Source organism: Panthera tigris, chromosome C1, assembly GCF_018350195.1.
Source record: "Panthera tigris isolate Pti1 chromosome C1, P.tigris_Pti1_mat1.1, whole genome shotgun sequence".
NCBI lineage: Eukaryota > Metazoa > Chordata > Mammalia > Carnivora > Felidae > Panthera > Panthera tigris.
The window spans coordinates 92479731-92500709 of NC_056667.1; the positions used below are offsets into that span (position 1 = coordinate 92479731).

At 42.2% G+C, this 20979-nt stretch overlaps 1 protein-coding gene and 1 long non-coding RNA gene across 6 annotated transcripts in view; one reads left to right on the forward strand and one right to left on the reverse strand.

Moving 5' to 3' along the window:
- SORT1 (sortilin 1) overlaps positions 1 to 19079 on the reverse strand; it is a 67029-nt gene extending 47950 nt beyond the window's left edge. Inside the window, exon 1 of one of the 5 annotated variants that reach the window (XM_042998125.1) lies at positions 18618 to 19079. In XM_042998125.1, coding sequence (XP_042854059.1) covers positions 18618 to 19061 — 444 coding nt within the window. In that variant the 5' untranslated portion in view covers positions 19062 to 19079. Of the gene's footprint in view, positions 1 to 5048; positions 5532 to 18172; positions 18326 to 18617 lie in introns of those variants that run through there. The other 4 variants (XM_042998129.1, XM_042998128.1, XM_042998127.1 and 1 more) reach the window with 4 other exon arrangements.
- LOC122241548 lies at positions 19079 to 20798 on the forward strand. Its single transcript, XR_006221780.1, has 2 exons — positions 19079 to 19241; positions 20556 to 20798. It is a non-coding gene; the product is annotated as an uncharacterized LOC122241548 (long non-coding RNA).
- The last annotated feature ends 181 nt before the right edge of the window (positions 20799 to 20979 follow it).

Below are 20979 nucleotides of genomic sequence, written 5' to 3' on the forward strand. Positions count from 1 at the left end.
AACACCCCCCCCCCAAAAAAAACCCCACAGAGTATGTAAAACAATAGTTTTCAAGACACTGGATCTCAAGGCAATGATCCCAGAGAGATGGGAAACAAATAAAGGCCTCCCTGGCTTACTGTATGGAAAGAATTTCCAGACCATAATGCAGGGGAGGAAAACAGGCAGAGCCCAGAGGTCTGAAGGGATGAGCTGATAGTCTGGGGAGGCCACAGAGACTGGAGTTCAGTAGTAGAGTGTTAGAGAGCAAGAGCTGGACAGAAAGAAAACTCTGGAGATCTACAGATGGAGGCTTCCCAACCAAGCCTTCAGCTGAGTCCTCATCAGTGCATGCGTGTGAGGAAGCTACCTGAGACCAGGGAAAGATCCACCTGAAAGGACTGAAGGAGACCATACGTGGCCCGCACCCAGGAGCAGAAATAATTCCTGCTCCCAACAACCAAAGGAGAAAACCTCATATTTCACAAGGAATTGGAGAGAATACTTGGAAAAACTCTACTTCACTAATGAAGAAAAATTAACCCTTGTCTAAATGCTGTTCTGGTCTTGCCTTAAAAGCTTACCAAAACAAAACAAAACAAAAAAACAAGAACAAAAAAGGACCAATCCGTTTCCAAGGAAGCTAACTATGTGCCAGACCAAAGTTCAAGATATTTATAGGAATATAAAAATATCTAGCACTGAAGAAAATAAAATTCACAATATCCAACATTCAATCAAAAAAACCAGGCGTGCAAAGGAGCAAGAAAACAGGACCCATAATAAGGAGAAAAATCAATCAAGCTGACCCAGAAATCACACAGATAATAGAATAGACAAGGACATTAAAAGAGCTGTAATTATACTCCGCAGGTTCAAGAAGTGAGAGAGTAGATTGAGCATGCTAAATAAAGGCACAGAAGATACAAAACAGACTGAAATTGGACTTGTAGAGATGGGAACTACAGCGTCTGGGATGAAAATTACACTGGATGGCATCTCCAGGAGAGGAGGCGCTGCAGAAGAGGACACGAACAGACTCGAAGCCCTACCCATGGAAACCATCCAAGTGAGACACAGCCAAAATGACCGGAAAAATGAACAGAGCACCACTGAGCTATAGAACTTCAAGTAACCTAATATATATGTAATAGGAGTGTCTGGAAGATGTGGGGGGTGGGAATAGAAAAAACCCCTGAAGAAATAAAGATCCCCGAATTTCCCAGATTTAATGAAAAGTATCAACCCAGAGAGCTAAGAAGCTCACAAATCACAAGCTGAAGGAGCACAATGAAAACTACACCAAAGCACATCCTATTCAGAATGTTTAAAACCAGTGATAAGAATTTTAAAAGCACTCAGAAGAAATGACATTACATACAGAAGAACAAAGAATCAGTAGACTTCCCCTTAGACACAATGCAAGCCAGTGGATCAACATCTTTAAAGAACTAGGGGAAAACTGTAAAGATGGAATTCTATACCCATGGAAAATATTTTTTAAATGCAGGTTTTAGAAAAGGAAGGTTCTTCTCTTCTGAAATTGTTCACTGCCCCTCAGTACTGTATGGTGGGTGTTCCTTCTTGACAGCCACAAGAGAAGGACTACGCCAGTGCAAAATCCCACCTTTCCATGTAAAACCAACCATTCTGGTTCCTAATTATCGCAGTTTACATGATCTCTTCCTAGATATTATTCTCACAGCACTTCTAGATGTTGCTGGTACTATAACTATTTACATATCTGGTTGCCTCTTAAATTACGCTAGGAATTCTTAGATGGCAGGCACTGTGATCTGGTATTACCCATCAGGTATAGCACAAGGTCTTATATGTATTAAGTGCTCCACAAATATCTCATAAAAGTCTATTCACAAACTCTTGCTACCAACATCATTGACCTGTGCGGAATCTTCCTTCTACCATGATTACCAACATTTCAGTAAATAATGGCTAAACAGGGTTTCTCCCTACACCTCTGCCAGCCAGAGCACTGTGGCCACTAGGATATGTTCCTGGGTGCTCACACCTACAATAGCGACCTCACTCCTCTTTCCCTTTATAGTTACCATCAACTCCATATGGCCCAAACTGGTAAAGATGCCCAAACACATCAAAGTGTTTGGAGACACTGGCCAGGGGTAGACTACACAGAAGAGAAATCCAAACATTTGAGTACAAAGAAACAATGGTCTGCATACTGAGATTTAAGCAGGGCTTACAGAGGTGGGAGCAGATACAAGCAATAGCAAGACGGCACGGGAATGTTGTTGTGCGGTAGAACACACACAAAGATACGTGTAAGCATTCTGAAAAATTTCAAAGGATAACACAAATAGCATATTAATACCATCTATAGTAAAGTACTGAGTGTGCAGTAGATGCTGTAAGTGCTTGTTAAAATAAATAAGAATTTTAAGATCAGGATAGACAAGTTATGGTAAGAATAGAAGGAAAATAAAAATATGGAAAAGGAAATGTGAGAAGAAAAGTACTTCTGCTTGAAATACCCAAAGAAAACAGAGACGAGGCCACAAGATTACGTGCTCAAATAGGCAAGGTTTCCAATGGTATATACAGCTGAACTTAATCAACCCATAAGTTATGGCTCAATTGTTCAAATCAAAGCAAAGTTAAGATGAATAAAAGAAATATGAGCCGAGGACAAAGCTTTGTGGCTATAAAGAAGTGAAAGGCAGAATAATCCCTTTAAGATGAGAAAACCCCAAACCTTCAGAACAGTATTACCAATGAATAGCCCACAATATTAAAATACTGAACATATGAAAACATGTAGGAGTCAAGAAGTCCAGCCAACAGAAGGTAGAGGGAATGTCTACCTCAAGCACTGTTGCAAAAACGATGTTACGTGTTAGCTGTATGCCTGACAATTGAAATGGAGAAGGTGGGGAGAATTGAAGCATGTTTTATTTCTGGAAAACAATAGCTGTGTTGCTCCAAAGTAGTATGCCTAAGAGGTAGATTATTTAGCACAAAGAGAACATGATCTGGCCACTTCATATTGCTAAGCACTCAGCCAAGTGTACAATCTAGAAGCAGGTCAAAATTAAGGGAAACCATGTAAAAATGCTGTCTATGTGATGAGCAATCCAAAAACCAGTATCCAGTGGGACCACAGAGTAAATACAGTAATTCAGATTATTTAATCATACCCTACAGAAGGAAGCTCAGAAATGAAGCAATTTAAGACTGGCTATGTAAAATGTCAGTCTGATTCTATCAGGAGCAGGTAAGCATGAAATTTGCTACTTCTAGAGACAGACTTATTAATCTCCTAGCACAGTTACTGGCACAGGAACAAGACAGATCAATGGAACAAAACAAAGTCCAAGACTGGACAAGGTTTCTTTTAGTGTATGATGAAGCTAGCATTTCAAGTTAGTGGTACAAGTGCTGGAAAAGCTAGCTATTTGGAAAAAATAAGCTGGATCCCCAAAACCCTTCTTAACCCCACTCCCAAATAAATTCCACATACAGCCAAGATTTAAATACAGAAAGTCAAATAATCAAACTCCTAGAAAGATGAGTGACTATTTTTAATCTCAGAACGAGAAGACCATTACAAAAAATGATGCAAAAAACGGAACCCGTAACATAATATAGGGATTACTTGACTTTATATAAAAATTTTAATGGCAAAAATACCACATAGCAAGTTTGAAAAATGTCAAAATTATTTGCAACATGACAAAGGGTTACTATAGAAAAGAGCTGTCAAGTCAATAAGAAAAAGACAAAGGCCTCAAAAGAAAATAGGGAAAAGACACAAACAAGCAATTCACAAAGGACAAGGAAACAGCTCATAACATATGAAAAGCTATTCAATTTCACGAGTAATCCAAAGGAAATCAAAGAAGAATAATGTGATGGCGTTTCCACCTTCCAGAAAAGCTCGACAGAACGTATCCAGTGAGGGCACGGAGGGCACAGAGGGCCCAGGAGGGCACCTGTGTGCACTGTCCATGGGAGCATATCAACTGCTACCACTTTTCTGAAGAGATGCTTGGTGATGTGAATCAGAACTCATGCCCATACCCTGTGACCCAACAAACCCAATCTTAGGAATTTATCATAGGGGGTAATTACACATCTTAACAAAAGATGTAATTTGTACCTGGGTGTTTACCACAGCTAACAACTACTGAGCACTTCCTACAGGCCATCTCCATTGCAAAGCATCTTCACACATTATCATTTAATCCATATAACAATCCCATAAACTATCACTGTATCTGTATATTCTAGGTGAGGGATTAAAGCTTTGTTAAATAAGCTATGGTGTGCAATAAAACAACATACCAGGTGCTGCCGAAAATGTTTCAGGTAGTCACTGACATTGCAAGGTACAATATTCCTAACGTGTTGAGTACAAAGCAAGTTATGGAATAGTGTATAAAATCCTGTGTGTGTATTAATGGATAAAAGACATCTGGAAGGAGGTCCTTCAAAATTTAACAGCAACTGTCTCTAAGTGGTAGAATTTATGGTGATACTTCTTTACAGTTTTTCTGCATTGACTGAATTACTCCCCACACCACCTCCAACTATCAGGAATCACTTTTAAACATAAAACTATAGACGTTATTTTTATTTTGAAGAAAGAAACTATAAAAGGGTGGTATAAAAAGTACACATAGAACATATCAGTTTATTCTTCTATTAATACTGGCTAATGGGGTGTAACAGAAGGTTACAGGACAGGTCAGAGAACCCCGGACCCCCCATCACACTAACATGGGTGGTCTTGATTTGAGGTAGACTCCCTAATACCACATCTTAACATCATTATTCACTGATATACTCACAGTCTTCTGTTCATCACCTGTTGAACAGTGATTTCTAGTGTCCCAGATGGTACTGACAGCCGTTTACTGCCCCCCAGTAGGGAAGCTCTGGGCAGCAGGGAATCACTGGCTGGCATTTATAACCAAATTGGTTTTCAGGGATTCATTATGTTAAGAGAGTAAGGGACAACTTGTAACACCTTCTCTGAAATACATCCACCTTGACAGCTGGCGGTAAGATTTATCCATGCATTTATTGCCTACCATTTTAAAGACTGAGGTCCACACATTTTAGAGACCATGAATTACCACAAATGTCCATTTCTCTGGTCCTGTGGCCAACTGCTAGTTCCACCTGGAAAAAGAGAAAGGCCACAAACCACAACATTCTTTAGGGGGATAACTTTGTCTTCACATCTAATTAAACCAGAAGCCCAATTACTGTTGCTATAGCTTAGAGAACTTAAAGTTAGTCCTGACAGTCACTGTAGCTTGGAAAAAAAACAAAAACAAAAAAACAACCACTTGGTAACGAGAAACTTCTGCCTGTCTTTAGTTACACACCTGATCAAAAGTAAAATACTGGAAGAACCAACACTGGACAACCAAGTGTGGGTCAGGTTCACAGGGCCAGGCCCAGATGAAAAGGCACTTGCAGATGACCCAACTGTCCTGCCATCAGGAACCATCTCTCTGGCTAGTAAACGAGGGAATGAATCCCATGATGGCATCGTTCACACAGATTCCTTCTTGTGACAAGTACATCTGTGTGTCTACCATGGGCCATGCCCTATTTGGAGCACTGGGGAAACAGAAGTAATAATACACATTCTGTGCTTGTGGAGCATTTATACCCCAAAACACACTTCCTACAGAAGTCTAAAAATGAAGGCGAAACATGCTAGACCTTTAATCTATAGACGGCAGCCTGTAATAGTGAAAATAAAACCACAAAAGTGGGTGCGAAAGCCCAGTCCAGTTATTAGCTGGTTGGAAAAACAGGCACAAATTATTTTCTCTCTTGGGCATCCATTTCCTCCAGAGTAAAACTGAATTATGCTCCTTCACTCACTGGAATAATAAGAATCAAATGAAATAACATAAAAAGGCAAGGCCCTGGTGATTCCATAAAAGCTGGGAATTTAAGATTCAGGCTTCCAAACCCCAACTAGGGAACACAGGGACAGAAAGGACACAGTGATGTCCAAAAGAGGTCTGGAACACAACTTAGGTGATGCTCTCGCAGGCAGGGAGAAAATCTTAACAGAATTCAGTTCTGTTAAATAAGGCGCTGCAAGGATCATAAAACATGAGCTAAAAATAAGATCACAAATGTTCCAGTTCTCATGGAGACTATTCTTAGAAATGAAACACCTAAACACCAAATATTACACAAGTTTTCATACCTACTCAATTATTCAGAGTCTTCTGCAAGGCGGGATGATACACAGGAGAGCAATGGGATAATATTCAACCTGAATTTTATTTCCAGCTCTGCTGAAAGCTGTGTGGAGCGTGAGCGACACAACCTAACTTCACCACCAAGGCAAGGGGGCTGGAGTGACATTTCTAGTTCTTTAAGATTCTATGACTCATCAATAATTTAACCGCTCAGTTTGCTTTTCCACTGCTCTGTTTAAACAAATAAACAAACAAACAAATTCAGCTGCCTGCTCCATAACACTCTAGTGTTGCAAAGGGGGGCTGGGGGTGGGCAACAGCAACCTGCGTTACACAGAAGCCCCAAAGAGCCGAATGCTCACTGGAAGGAAGCAAGGGAGACTTCTGGTGCCAGGGTCTGTGCAGTAGAAATCTATGCATTTGACCTCTAAGATAAACCTGCAGACCATCACTCTAAGTCAATTTGCTAAACTTGCTAGAATGGTCTAACATTAGGAATCCATTTTCTTAGTTTACAGAAGAAGCAAATAAAATTTGGGGGATAGTGTATCTCAAGACAGAATCAGCAGCAAAGAGGAACAGGATATTGCAAGGGGTCTATCACTTCTGTAGGAAAAAAAGTAAACTTCAACGAACAGACAACAGGCCGTACAAAAGGGGAGAAAACAGCTCCACATTCTCAACAGCTCTTGAGGGCATGAATACCACACCATATTAAAATAATGTGAGGGGTGCCTGGGTGGCTCAGTTGGTTAAGCGACCAACTTCAGCTCAGGTCATGATCTCGCCGACCGTGAGTTCGAGCCCCGCATCGGGGTCTGTGCTGACATCTCAGAGCCTGGAGCCTGCTTTGGTTTCTGTGTCTCCCTCTCTCTGCCCCTCCCCTGCTCGCACTCTGTCTCTCTCTCTCTCTCAAAAATAAATAAACATTAAAAAAATTTTAATAAAATAATGTGAGTGGTGGGGCACCTGGGCGGCTCAGTCAGGCGTCTGACTTGATTTCGGCTCAGGTCATGATTTCCAGGTTCGTGGGTTCAAGCCCTGCATCGGCTCTGTGCTGATGGTGTGGAGCCTGCTTGAGATTCTCTGTCTCTGCCCCTCCCCTGTTCGTGCACTCTCTCTCAAAATAAATAAATAAATAAACATTAAAAAAAAACAAAACAAAATATGGGAATGCAAGCTGGCGCAGCCACTCTGGGAAACAGTATGGAGGTTCCTCAAAAAACTAAAAACAGGGGCGCTTGGGTGGCTCAGTTGGTTGAGCATCTGACTTCAGCTCTGGTCATGATCTCCCAGTCCGTAGGTTTGAGCCCCGCATTGGGCTCTGTGCTGACAGCTCGGATCCTGGAGCCTACTTCGAATTCCGTGTCTCCCTTTCTCTCTGCCCTCTCCAGGTCATGCTCTGTCTCTGTCTTTGTCTCTCTCTCAAAAATAAATAAACATTTTTTAAAAATTAAAAAAAAAAAAGCAACTAAAAACAGAACTACCCTACGACCCAGCAATTACACTACTAGGCATTTATCTAAGGGATACAGGTGTGCTGTTTCGAAGGGACACATGCACCCCCATGTTGATAGCAGCACTATCAACAATAGTCAAAGTATGGAAAGAGCCCAAATGTCCATGGATGGATGAATGGATAAAGAAGATGTGGTATATATATAATGGAATATTACTCAGCAATCAAAAAGAATGAAATCTTGCCATTTGCAACTACGTGGATGGAACTGGAGGGTATTATGCTACGTGAAATTAGTCAGAGAAAGACAAATATCATATGATTTCACTCATGTGAGGACTTTAAGAGACAAAACAGGTGAACATAAGGGAAGGGAAGCAAAAATAATATAAAAACAGGGAGGGGGACAAAACATAAGAGACTCTTAAATATGGAGAACAAACTTACTGGAGGGGTTTTGGGAGGGGGGATGGGCTAAATGGGTAAGGGGCATTAAAGAATCTACTGAAATCATTGTTGCACTATATGCTAACTAACTTGGATGTAAATTTAAAAAAATAAAATTAAAAAAAAAAAAAAAAAGCAAATAGACTAGAGAACCAAGAATGAAAAAGAGGATACAAATGAGGAGACAATTGCATGAATCTGTGTGAAAGATTACAGTGGCTTGAAATGGAGTGCTAGCCAATGGAAATGGAGAGAAGTAGATGGATTTAAAGTGTGTCTGGAATCAGAAAATACAGTATTTGCTGATAGATTCTACATTGAATGTGCGAGAGAATAAAAAATGACTTGTACTATATTATAAAGAACTTCAGCCTTCTGTGGTCAACCACTGAAGGGACATTTACTGATAATCCTTAGTACATGGAGAACTTGTATTGTGGGGGGTACAAATAAAAGTAACTCTAATGCTTTAAAAAAATAAATAAAATAACAAAATAAAATAATGTGAGTGGTGGGATAGCATAATTTAATCTCTTCCTAAATGATCCAGGGTCATACTGTTGACTAAGAAGGCAGAGAAATATTTTAGAAGAGTTTCCATTAAACAAAAACAAAAAATCTCTAGCATTTAAAAGGATAGGCTTAGTTTTTGAAAAATTCACTTTCATGAGATAATTCAATTCTGATTATGCCCAATAAATGAGCTAAGTTTCAAAACAGTTAGCATTTACTTTTTACATCCTAGTCCCACTTCAAAGAAAAGACAGTGATAAGGGATGGGTCCCAGCTGCCAGCCACTCCCCAATACAGGTGGGGGCTAAACCCTCACAGCCTCTGCTACAACCACACGGGCCTTCTTCCAGATCGTAGGGCATACCAAGCTCTTCCCAGCCTGAAGCCTTTGAACATATAGTTCTCTCTGCCTGGGATACTCCTCCTGATAAAATTCTATTCATTTTCAAGTATCAATTTAAATAATTTCTCAGTAAGTCCTTCTTAATGCCCCCAGACTAAAAGGCCCTCTGTCAGTTATTCTCCTGTAGTTACTTTTGTTCTTGTGGGTAGTTACTGTACTTATAATTATGTATTTGTTTAATTTTCATTTTTGTCCTGCTGGTTCATAAAAGGAGGGATCTTGTCTGCTGTGTTTCACCATCACGTCCCAGGACCAATGCCTAAGTTTTGGAAGGTGGGCAATTAGCGACTGTTAAGTACAGAAAAACAGTAATGGCACTGAAGTTTAACTGAGCGCCTATGATATATAACACACTACTACTTTATAGATGAAGCAGTAGGTTCAAAGAGGTTAAGTCATTTGTCCAGAGTCACAGAGTTTGTAAGTTGCAAAGATTCAAACTCCTTACTCCAGACCACACACTGCAGTCTCCCCCAGCACTGTATGAGGCAAACGTGGTGAAAGAATCGTGCAAGCATCGCTCCTACCTTTAAGAAGTTTATAATCTGGGGAATAAGAAATTTAATAAATGAGAGTGAATACAAGACAGAATACTACAGTTAAGTGCTAGATCACATGGCATAGTTAAATGTGGTAGGAAAGAACAGAAGAAAGCACCTAGAGCTAGAAGGGCATTCAGATGGGAAGAAAAGCCATGCGCACAAAGATGGAGAAGCAGCCTAGCACGTGATGAGCTCAAGGGACTGGTGAAAAGGTCGCACTAAGTGGAACAGAGGGTTAACAGAGGTCAGGAAGTGGTGAAATGTTAGCCTAAAGAGATATGCACATAATAAAAAATAATTCCATTGACATTCTGGTCTGCTCTGCTTCCCAGCAAAGTTCCTGAGAAGTACGGATCACATCTTGTTAATATTTCTTAAAAGTCCACAGAAGATGGCACAGTGCAAAGCTAACAGTGGCTGCTCAGTTACCAAATGAGGGTGAAACAGGTAAGGTGCCATTTCAGGGCTGTCAACTAGAAACCACAGACGCTAACTCTAATAAACTAAAGCTTAATGAAAGAAAAGTAGCTATGAAATGATAAGTAGTCTTATTTGTTCTAATTGTGAATTCCTTAAAACTATAAGTAAATAGCTATATATACTTGAAATTAATAGAACCCAATGAGCCGGTGGCTGATGATGGTGGGATTATGATTTCCCCCCTTTCATCTCCCATAACTTCAGAAACGACACTTTGGTCAAATAATCTCTCTTTCACCTTATACCCTTTTTCTTAAAATCCCAAATCCAAGGACATAGGTGGTACATATTTCTTAATCCAGATTTGGTTCCTGTGAGTAGCCATAATAACTCTCTTAGGAATATTACAGCTATGAAAAAAAAAAAAAGTTAAGTGCATACACAAATATTTGAGCATCTAACTGGGATGCATCAGAAGCTGTGTGGAAATAATCATTATAAGATATGATAAAGGATGAATACACACTATATCCCATGTCTCATTTTCTCTTCACAATGACCCTAAGACACAGAGAGTAGTCTACCCATTTTATAGACGAAAGGACTAAGGTTCACCAAGATTAATCTGCCCATGATCACCATTGATGTTTGAATCCAGCCAGGTCTGACCTGAGATCATGTTCCCTCCTAACCACTGCCACAAAAAACTGTCGATCATATTAACAAGTTAAAATTTTGATGTAATCATGAAGGTTATAAAAAGAACACATACGCTTCTCATATTTCTGCCAATCTTGACTCACTTTCCTTCTTGCCACCCCCGCCCAAGCCTGTCACCCAACCCTGCCAAGTGATAAAACCACCTCATCTCATGTATCTCCGCTTATGCACGTGTTCCCCTGGAGTTGGTATTTATCAGGATCATTTGGTTGACATTCGGGCCTGTGGTCTCAAGAACAGATCAACAGGCTTATTAAGAAATGACATAAATAACACATATATGGTACTTCAAGGTGTTCAAAACATTTTCTCTTCAAAGCCTCTGATAATGCTCCATTTTATATGATGGGAAACTGAGGTTTAAAAAGGCTGACAGGTGCCTGGGTGGCTCAGTTAGTCAAGTATCCAACTCTTGGTTTTGGCTCAGGTCATTGTCTCACAGTTTCGTGAGTTCAAGACCTATGTTGGGCTCTGTGCTGTAAGCGCGGAGCTGGCTTGGGATTCTCTCTCTGACTCTCTCTCTGCCCCTCTCCCACTCACATTGTCTCTGTCCTCAAAAATAAATATAAAATAAAAAATAAAAAGGCTAATTGAGTTCTGCTGAGGGTACAATGACCTTAAGGAGCAGAGAAGAATTCATAACTATATGACTTACATCAGGGGTCTATAACCTTGCCTTATCCCTAAAGCAAACGCATTGATTTAAAACGTCTCTATGAAACACTTCCAAATGTAGCACCACGTTGGGACATCTGTGTTCTACTCTCAGTTCTTGGCCCACATGCAAGTAATTTAGCCTCATCAGTAAAAGAGATATGACCAGCTAATCAGCCTAACAATCTATGATTCAAACTGTTTAGCACATTATCAGCAAGAATTCACCCTTATGCTTGTTCACAAATGTTCAGAACAGAGAAATCTGTTCCTCGGCTTCGTCTTATAGCTCCTGGGTTTCTCATGCCTTGGCTCACATCCTCCTCCAATAAGGTCCAGGAGTCCAGGAGTGTTCCTTAGAACCTTCAGCACTTCAAGTATAAAAGGTGGTCTGTACTGCCCTCTATTCCATTCTCCTGTTGGATGCATTCTTCAAGACCACAGCAATGGTCAACTTCTAAAAAGGACAACTCTTCTTGGCTCCCCATTTCCACCTCTGGTTTCTCCACCTCTAGCTCCCTCTCTAGCACTAAAAGATGTAAGTCCCAACACAAAATTCCCTGCCCAGACATCCCCTCTCTTTCCTCTTCTCATCCCTGCCCAAGAGCTACCTTTTTTGACTTTTCTATATGTTCTTCTGGAAAGCTTAGACATACTCCTCATCTTTCCATTGACCATTCCCTGAGCATATCTTGGATTTCCCTCCATCATGCCTTTACAGATCTCCTTAATAATCACTTCCATACCTTGCTTCTCTCTTCATCTAGGAGGCCTTCCCAGACAACCGCACTGTAGTGGTCAAGCCTTCTTCAAAAATTCTTCCAAACTCTCATCAAGCCATCTCTGAACACCTAAACCCTTAAAGTAGCACCAATGAGGATATCTTTAATGTTTACCTGTGATGATGCACAGGCCTGAACTCCACTATACAGTTTAGTAAGTGCTTAAATGAATGACACCCACATAATACGTTTAACAAAACATTTTGATAGAACTTCATATTTGACCCTCCAAATAATCCTAAAGCTGCTTATCTAGTTTAAAAACTTATGAAGGTCATAGAAGTTAAGTGACTCTCCATGAATCACATAGCTATAAAGCAGCAGAGCAAGGTCTCAAATCTGGGTATTGAGATCTCTCTTGAATTTTGTATACAACATATCTGTAATTTGAATCCCTTTGACAAATAGTATGTACCAGACAGACATCTGATTGAGTTATCTTGTCTGGGAAGTATGAGGTTCATCAAAATTTTTCTTCCCAGTTCAATTCTCTTGATTCTTCAGGGTGATCTTACTGTTGAACAGACTTACAAATTGGCTTAAGTACAATACTAGAACTTAGTTTCTTAGGTAATACAGGAAGAACAAAACTCTTAACAAAAGCAAATAAGAGAGAGATAGTACTCAAGCCCTAGAAGGGAAAAAAACATACATTTCTTCTGATGAAAAAAATCAAGTCAATTAATCACACATACATTTCTAACTAGCACAGGGATGAGTATACTAATGGTAAGCTGACAATCTTTTTATTAATTTATTTATTTTTGAAAGAGAAAGAGAGAGGGAGAGAGCAGGGGAGGGGCAGAGAGAGAGGGGGACAGAGGATACGAAGTGAGCTCTGTGCTGACAGCAGACAGCCCGATATGGGGCTTGACCTCACAAACTGTGAGATCATGACCTGAGCCAAAGTAGGACACTTAACTGACTGAGCCACCCAGGCCCCCTGGCCATCTGTTTTCAAACACAAGCAGTCAGGACAAAAAAAAAAAAAAAAAAAAAAAAAAAAAAAAAAAGCCCCAGTTTTGGCAAAGTACTGTAGGGAAGGAGAAAAAACAAATTTACTATTATATATTTACTGGGTTTGCTTTTGGACTATCCAAAAGCTTTGGTTAGTATTTGCTTAGCATTAGATTCTTCAGGCAACAAAGAATGATAAAGTACTACCCAAAAAATAAACAAGTCAAAGGTCTTTCATAATTATATGAAAAAAAAATACTCCTGCTATCTTTAACAACACTGGTATTTCAGTGAAGTAAGCTCTGGAGGTGGTAACAAATTACCCCCAGATGTGAAATCCCAGGCTATGTTCAAGTTCAACTGTGAAGCAGATCAGCCGCAATTTGCTTCTAAATTTGGAATCAAGCAATAAACATTTGTGATCACAACCTCTGGCCTCCTCCTCTTCCATATGAATCAGAATTTTTTTAGACATTTTAAATCTAATCCAAAATTTCTCATGTTGTAGATGAGGAATTGAGGGCTAGAAAGCGAAATGCAAAACAGAAAATAAACTACAGTCACAGAAAACTTTCTCAGCAAAACACCACAGGCTCTGAATGGAAGATTCTGTTTTTACTGTGGTTTCCTGAGACTAGGGTTGAGAGTAGAGTAGGGAAAATAGCCTCAATCTTTAAAAAAAAAAAAAAAAAAAAGAACAACGGAAAAAAAAACCCTCCACATGTCCAGCATTCACTTAAAAACCTCCACAGATTTGAAGGGTCTGTCGTGAAGATCCATTCAACCCAGCTAGCTCAAAGATATATATTACTAGCCCAGCTTTGATTGCAGTCACTATTAGAACAATACAAAACCTGTCTAAAACTGACTGAAATTGACTAGCATGTTCCTCAAGGCTCATTTTACTCCTCAAACCCATCTACATAAAGATCAGTGACATGGCTACCTAGACAATGGGAAAGAACAAATTTTCACCAAACTTTAAAAAATGTTTATTTATTTTGAGAGAGAGAGAGAGAACAAGAGTGAGCAAGTGGAGGAGGGGCGGAGAGAGAGAGAGAGAGAGGGAGAGAGAGAGAATCCCAAGCAGGCTCTGCACTGCCAGAACAGAGCCCAACTCAGGGCTCAAACCCACAAACTGTGAGATCATGACCTGAGCCAAACCAAGAGTTGGATGCCTAATCGACTGAGCCACGCAGGCGCCCCAATCAATTTTCACCAAATTTTTAAAAAAGAGTAAAAGATGCAAAAGAAACACTGGTTACAAAAGGATAAGAAGGCAACTGAAAATTTTTTTTGGAAATTTACAAATGCACTATCTATTTGAAAATATTTTTGGAGCTACTATCATAGCACCTTTTCCTTAAAAAGCTGTATTTTAAAATTAGATGTTAAATTTGATAGTTTTGTGTACGCTAATATTAGCTTCTAATCACCTAAAACATTTGAACGTCATTTCTTCAGTCTTAAAACACAGTTCACTTTCTGTAGAGACAGAACTTGAGGGGTCGGGGTGCACAGAAAGGGAGGGAGAGGAGCAGACATTACTCCTACCGACCACTACCACTCAGTGTTAAGCATTGGCCTGATGTGATGATCACACAAGGATAACAGGCCAAGTAGGACAAAGTTGGGGAGCACAGTCTCTGCAGTCACCCACTGAGAATCCAATGCTTGCTGGCAGGAGCCGATTAGAAATCGGCAGAGTGCAGAAGAAGCTGCTAATAGCCTCCGTGAACCTGACACGAAAGATCAGATCAAAACAGCAGGATGGAGAGCCTATTATTATTATCATTACAGAAAGAAAATAACCATTAGAAATTGACCAGAACATGAGCCTTCTCCCAATTATTTCCACAAACAGACAAGAGACTCAGATTTCTAATTAAAAATCACTAGGCACAGAGCCAAATATTTGAGTCAGCAGAGAACTTACCTAATTGTCACGCTGCATTCCCTCTCAGCCACTTGTCCTGCCTGGGTAGCTGTCTACCCTCACCCCAGCCAACCTTCAGATGAGGACTAACTAACCTTTCCCCAGATAAATATACTTCATCGAATCTGCTGATACTTGTAACTGAAATCCCCAATGCATACGGCATGTTAACAGCCATTAGGGGTTAAAGTTCTGATTAGTATACTGCATGGGAGTAGAATCCCATGAGGATTTTGCTCATTCTGCTCAACCAGGACCAAGAAGGAAATCCTGCAGAATTCCTATTCTTTGACCCCCAAACAAACGGGTGGAACAGGACTCAAGAGAAGATTAACTTGAGGGTGTGGCTGGGAATGCCAGGGAAGGTAGTATGAAGAGAGGCTGAACGTTGGAATAAGTGAGGCACTTAGAAAGTTGCAGGGGAGCTAAAGGCACTGACCTTCAGATTTCCGGGTGTTACAAAGATCCACGACAGGCTAGAAGTGGCAGCTCCTTGAACCTCCAACAGGCACATTCAGTCCTGTCAGCCTGGACTCAGCCTTGCCAGCACCAGCAAGCACACACACACATTCTTCTCAGAGCTGACATACACACAACACAGTCTCTCCACAGGGCCTGTTTACTTAAGAAACCAGATGCTTTGATGTTGGGGTAGAAGTTGGGAAGTTATGTGTAAAGAAGTAGTTAATGACAGCAGCAGAGGGAGGACAGAGAAGGAGCAGCAGTTTTCTGGCTTTTAATCATAACTTTTGAAAGTTTTAAGGAAATTATCAAATGGTCTGAACCCAGGAATGCAAAGGAAATTATGTCAGCAACCGCCGTAACTCCGGCCAAGGCATTTCATCTGTTTCTTTAAGACAGTTTTCATGCCTAACCTCAAAGGGCTACTTATAGGAGGAATGTTTTGAAGCAATCCAACTTAGCAACCAACATTAATAAAATCTATGCTTGCTCAATTTCTCTCATGTACAAAGGTTATACATGTCATGAGCATTCCAAGCACTTAAAGGAAAGAATCAGTAAAAAGGGTGGTGTGAAAACAGTTTTGGGTTAGAGGCAAAAAGGGTATTTATTGAGCCCGAGTTTCAGGTCATTAGGGTACAGGTCTCCTAAGCCAGAACAGAAAAGTGCTATCATGGTTTAGGACTACCTTGCTTTTTAAGGAAGATGAAACACCAACATATTCTCACAAGCCAAACAAACCATAGGTCCAGGAGATCTGCTAAACCCTTCTGAGGCTTTTCATTGTCCAGTCTGAATTATCTTTTCCTGGTATCATTCAGCACACCTTGAACATTTTTAGGGCATTCTCATATACTGACTGTATGGATTAATGTGGTCTAACACGAACAGCACATTTTAGCAAATAAGAAGAGAACCAAGAACTTCTGATTTTCCTTGGGAAGTGAATCCTGTCATCTTATGAAAAACTACTCTAAATGGCACTTTCCCAGCTGTACAAAAGTATACAATATCCCTGATAAAAAAAAGTTGTTTTGTCCTGCTGATACTTTTATCTCACACTATTTATAGTGTGGCTCAGGTCATGATCTCACGGTTCGTGAGTTCGAGCCCTGCGTAGGGCTCTGTGCGGACAGCTCAGAGCCTGGAGCCTGCTTCGGATTCTGTGTCTCCCTCTCTCTGCCTCTCCTCCACTCGTGCTGCTTCTCTCTCTCTCTCTCTCTCTCTCTCAATTAAACATTAAAATTAAAAAAAAAAAAAAAAGGAGGTGGACCTCTAAGAACTGCTTTACTCAACCATGTCTAAGGTGAAGAATATTAACAACAGCTTCACTCTGGCCACATATACATGTTATAAATAGGATGGGATCTCTGAAGAAGAGATCATGGACGATGAACAAGTGCAAAAAGAGCTATTTAAAATTAGGTCACTGAAAGACTAAGAAAAAAAGCTAAAAAACAAATTAAAACACTGGAAACAGTAGCTAAATAAAATGAGAGAAACAGAGGGAAGTTTCTTTTCATATGGACCTCAAAGAACCAGATTTCAAGACCTGCTCTTGAGTACATTTGGCCTAAGAATCCCCTGAGCCAGTTTTTTCAACCTCTAGCTTTAAAAATCAATAGTTTACAAATGACGTATCAAGTCAAGCCAATCAGGGAAGGTTCTGCAGGAATAAATCCAGGAGGAGCAGCAGGTCCTAAATTAGGTAGGTCAACCAGCAAGAGAAGAATCAAATATGGAGTAAGAATGCTGTGTCCAGCTGACTCCAGGAAGGAAGTGGTCCTGTTGTAAGTTTAGCTTCGGTACTGCAAGGCCTTTCTCAACACCCCACTGTGAGATGGAAGTCTACAACATTATTTCTTCCTCCACAAACAGGAAGTCTTCCAGGTACTCACTCCACCCAATCTGCATCCAACCAGTCCCACCCGTCAGCACTAGTTTCACCACCTTTCCACAGCTCCTGCCTGGAATGCCTTACGTGGGGCTACCCGGCTACCCCTGACTGCTTGTGCCCTGACTGCAGTTGCCCTAGGGGGAGAGGGGAGTGCAGATCTGAGAATTCTGCACAGGTAACAAGTATAGTCCAGGCAGAGGGAGAATGATAGTTCAGGGGGAGACTGAGATCTGGCTGACAGGGAACGTGGCTATACATGGACAAGTGCAGTTAGCCACTCATCTCTGTCCCCCCATGCAACTCTCTTTGAAAGAGCAAGAGCTATAACAAAGAACATATTAAATTGAGAATACATTGTGCAAATATGGGTAACAACAATTAAACTGTTAGTTCTAGAAAAACAAGAGGAAGATGCCCATGTTGCACTGCAGCAAGGAGCCAGGACCTTCTTAACAATGGGCTTTGTCAGGCCAGTAGTGTGCAAAGGTTGAGGGGCTTGTCCCCAGGGCCTGAAATGCTATAATTTCTAAAGTTGTTGACTAGGAGCTAGCGCAAAGGAGAGTATCTGCAACGTGCGTCCTAACTGTTGGAAATCTTGTTAACAACAGCATGAAGACATTCTGGTCAGAGTCCAAAGCCAGGATAGAAGGTCAAACGTGAAGGCGTAAGAGAGATCACATATATACTGTCATCTAACTTCCAAGCTTGTTCCTTTGCCTATTAAAATACACACAGTAACCTAGGAACTGCCGTGGGATTTCTGAACACCCACCTACCCACCCTGAAAGTACTGACCCAGCGAGGGCACACCTTTGCTTCTGCGCAGCCCAACTTCTCCAAGCACTTAAGAGGTAATTATTCCTCCAGTTGCCTAGTGGGTTATAGAGCTACTGGATCCTAATTATTTACACAGACGCAAAAACAGCGTCGCACAAGAGATTTTGACAACTTAAAAAAAAAAAAAAAAAAAAAAGAATGCCGTGAAAGTCGAACGCTGCCTCCCCTGTGACGAAACACAGCCGCGCGGGCCGCGGCGTCCCGCGGGCCGCTCCCGGGCCGGACTCCGCCCGCCGCAGTTTCGGGGCCGCGGCCAGGCGAGCGGCCCGGGTCTCCCCGGCGGAGACGCGAGGAGCGCGGACAGAGAAAGAGGGGCGGGCTGCGCGGGCGGGGCAGGCGGCCGCCGGGGCCCGGGGGCGGCACCTCGCAGTCCGGGCGGCACCCGGGCCCGGCGCCCGCTCACCTGGTGCGTGTTGTTGGCCAGCTTGGCGACGAAGTCCCGGACCCGGCCGCAGTCCTCGTCCTCGTCGAGCGCGCTGCGGCGCCAACGGCCGCCGCGGGGAACCGGGCCCCCGGGCGCGGCAGCGCGCAGCCCCCAGCTCACCCCGACGGGGCCGGACCAGCGCGACAGCGGCGCAGCGGGCGGCGGCGGCGCGTCCAGACGGTCCTGGCCGAGGGTCGCCGGCGGCAGCAGCTGCAGGAGGAGGAGGAGGTGGAGGCCGAGGCCGTGGGGCCAGCGCGAGAGGCCGTCCGCAGCTCCCCGGGGCCGCTCCATCGCCGCCGAATGCCGACGCCGCCGACACCTGCCGCCCGGCGCGCCCGCCCACCCCCGCCGGCGCCGCGCCACACCCCCGAGTCGGAGCCCCGCGCTCCTTGGATACGCGCAGCCGGGCCTCTCCGCCCCCATAGGCTGGCCGCCTGTCCTTCTTCCCCGGCCCACTCCTCATTGGCTCGCGTCGCCTCCGGCTTCGGGGGTCCTGGATTCGGATGCCAAGATGCGGGACTGATTGGCTGGAACGTAGCAGAGACGGCTGAGGTCATCCCCCCCATCGCCCGGCGTCTCCGGGGCCGGACTTCCAGAGTTAGCGTAGGAGCTTCCCCCACCCCTCCCGCGTAGCCCCCCGCTCTTGGCGCCCGGCCCCACTCTGGAACCCCAGGTTGGGGACTAGGTTATTCCCCCGTCTTCCCCACAGACACCCCTAAAATTCCTTTCATTGCGGCAGCGCCTGGAAAATCTCTTAAGGGAATCCCTGAGCTCGCTCAGCTGGAAAAAGGGGGCTTCGTCATTAACCGGTGCTTCAGGTTTTTAACCCTCGCGTACTGGAGCACTCATTGTCTAATGTAGCAGCCTTCTTGCTGCCAAAAGAGGTAAATGTGAATTGTGTGGGCTAGTCCTACGGAGGCAGATAGACATCAGGACATCCGTGACTCATGCAAGCTTGAAGAAGAGTCCTCCACCATGTATGGTCTCACTCACTTTCTTCTTCTTCAGGGAGTTAGGCCAAAGGTAGAATTGCTCATTGGTTCCCCCAGAGTTACAAAGTAGCTTAGAATCAGGGGCAGGTAAACGGGGCAAGAGAATTACCCAGTGCTTACTTTAGACAATCATTTCATAGGTGCATGTTGTCTTTGTACCAAAGTGCCGTAACCCTGCGGTGAGTGCATTGCACAAGTTTGGTTTTCAGTGTATAATGCCCCCTAAATCAGCACCCTGCCTTTAATCAATAAAACCCCCATGCTGTTTCCTGTACTGAAGAAACTGCACACTTAACTTTTAGAACATGCAGCGCAGGTAAAACCAGTTTTTAATCTTTACTGGCTCCGTCCCTTCAGAATGCCAGAAATTGTTCAGTAGAAAATGTACAAATAGATACAAAGTCTGCAAAATGTTACACCCAGATAAAGCCACTAAAAACTACTTTTAACTATAAACTGGACGTAAACCCAAATGAGAATATAATATTCACTGTAGAGCAAAATGGTGCAATGCACCCAACCCAATGTTTACATTAAAATCCTATTCATGTTAATTTGCAAGCAAAAAGATTTACAAATTTACATTTTTTTCCCAACAACCATGATAAGACCTGAGAAGTGAAAAATAATTTTTGAATGGCATCTGAGCAGGGTGGTGAAATCACTGGAATAGTCTTCCAAGTTCTCAGCTGCTGAAATGACAAAGCTCCATGAAAACCGGTGTACAATTTGTTCTTTTCTGTTAATTACCATGTGTCAGATTATTTTTTAAAATACAGATTATTTTTTAATCTATGCCAACTATGGAGTAGATCACAAGACAGTCAGTTCCAGCAGCATGTGATTAGCTGGGGAAGAAGAGGGGCTATAGAGGAATATTTCTTTGTTTGGGTGACACAAAGATGAATGGTCTATTGTCTTACAGCCCTGAAAGGAAAAAAGCCAACTCAACAGTGCCATCTCCTGGAGAAAGTACTAAATCCACTTTTAAACTAAGTAGTAAATTGTAATTATGTGCACCTTCACTTTTGAATATATTGCTTTTAGTTACCATATGCTTACAAAATATATATTTCCTTCCTCTAACTCTACCAGCTTCTGGGGACATGGCATTTTGCATATGGCACTGAGGAAGTGTTTTGAGTGAATAAACTGTTCTGGTATTTTACTTTTGTCTGACACAGGCACTAAATACAGAGGTTGCACTTTATCTCCCTTGTGAAATACTGCACAGAAGATCTTACCTTACTTGTAGGACTAAAATATATAGATTACTTATCTCAAAACTGTACTTTCTTCCAAGATACATTCTATAGCAGAAAGATGAATAGAAAAGTTACACATCACAA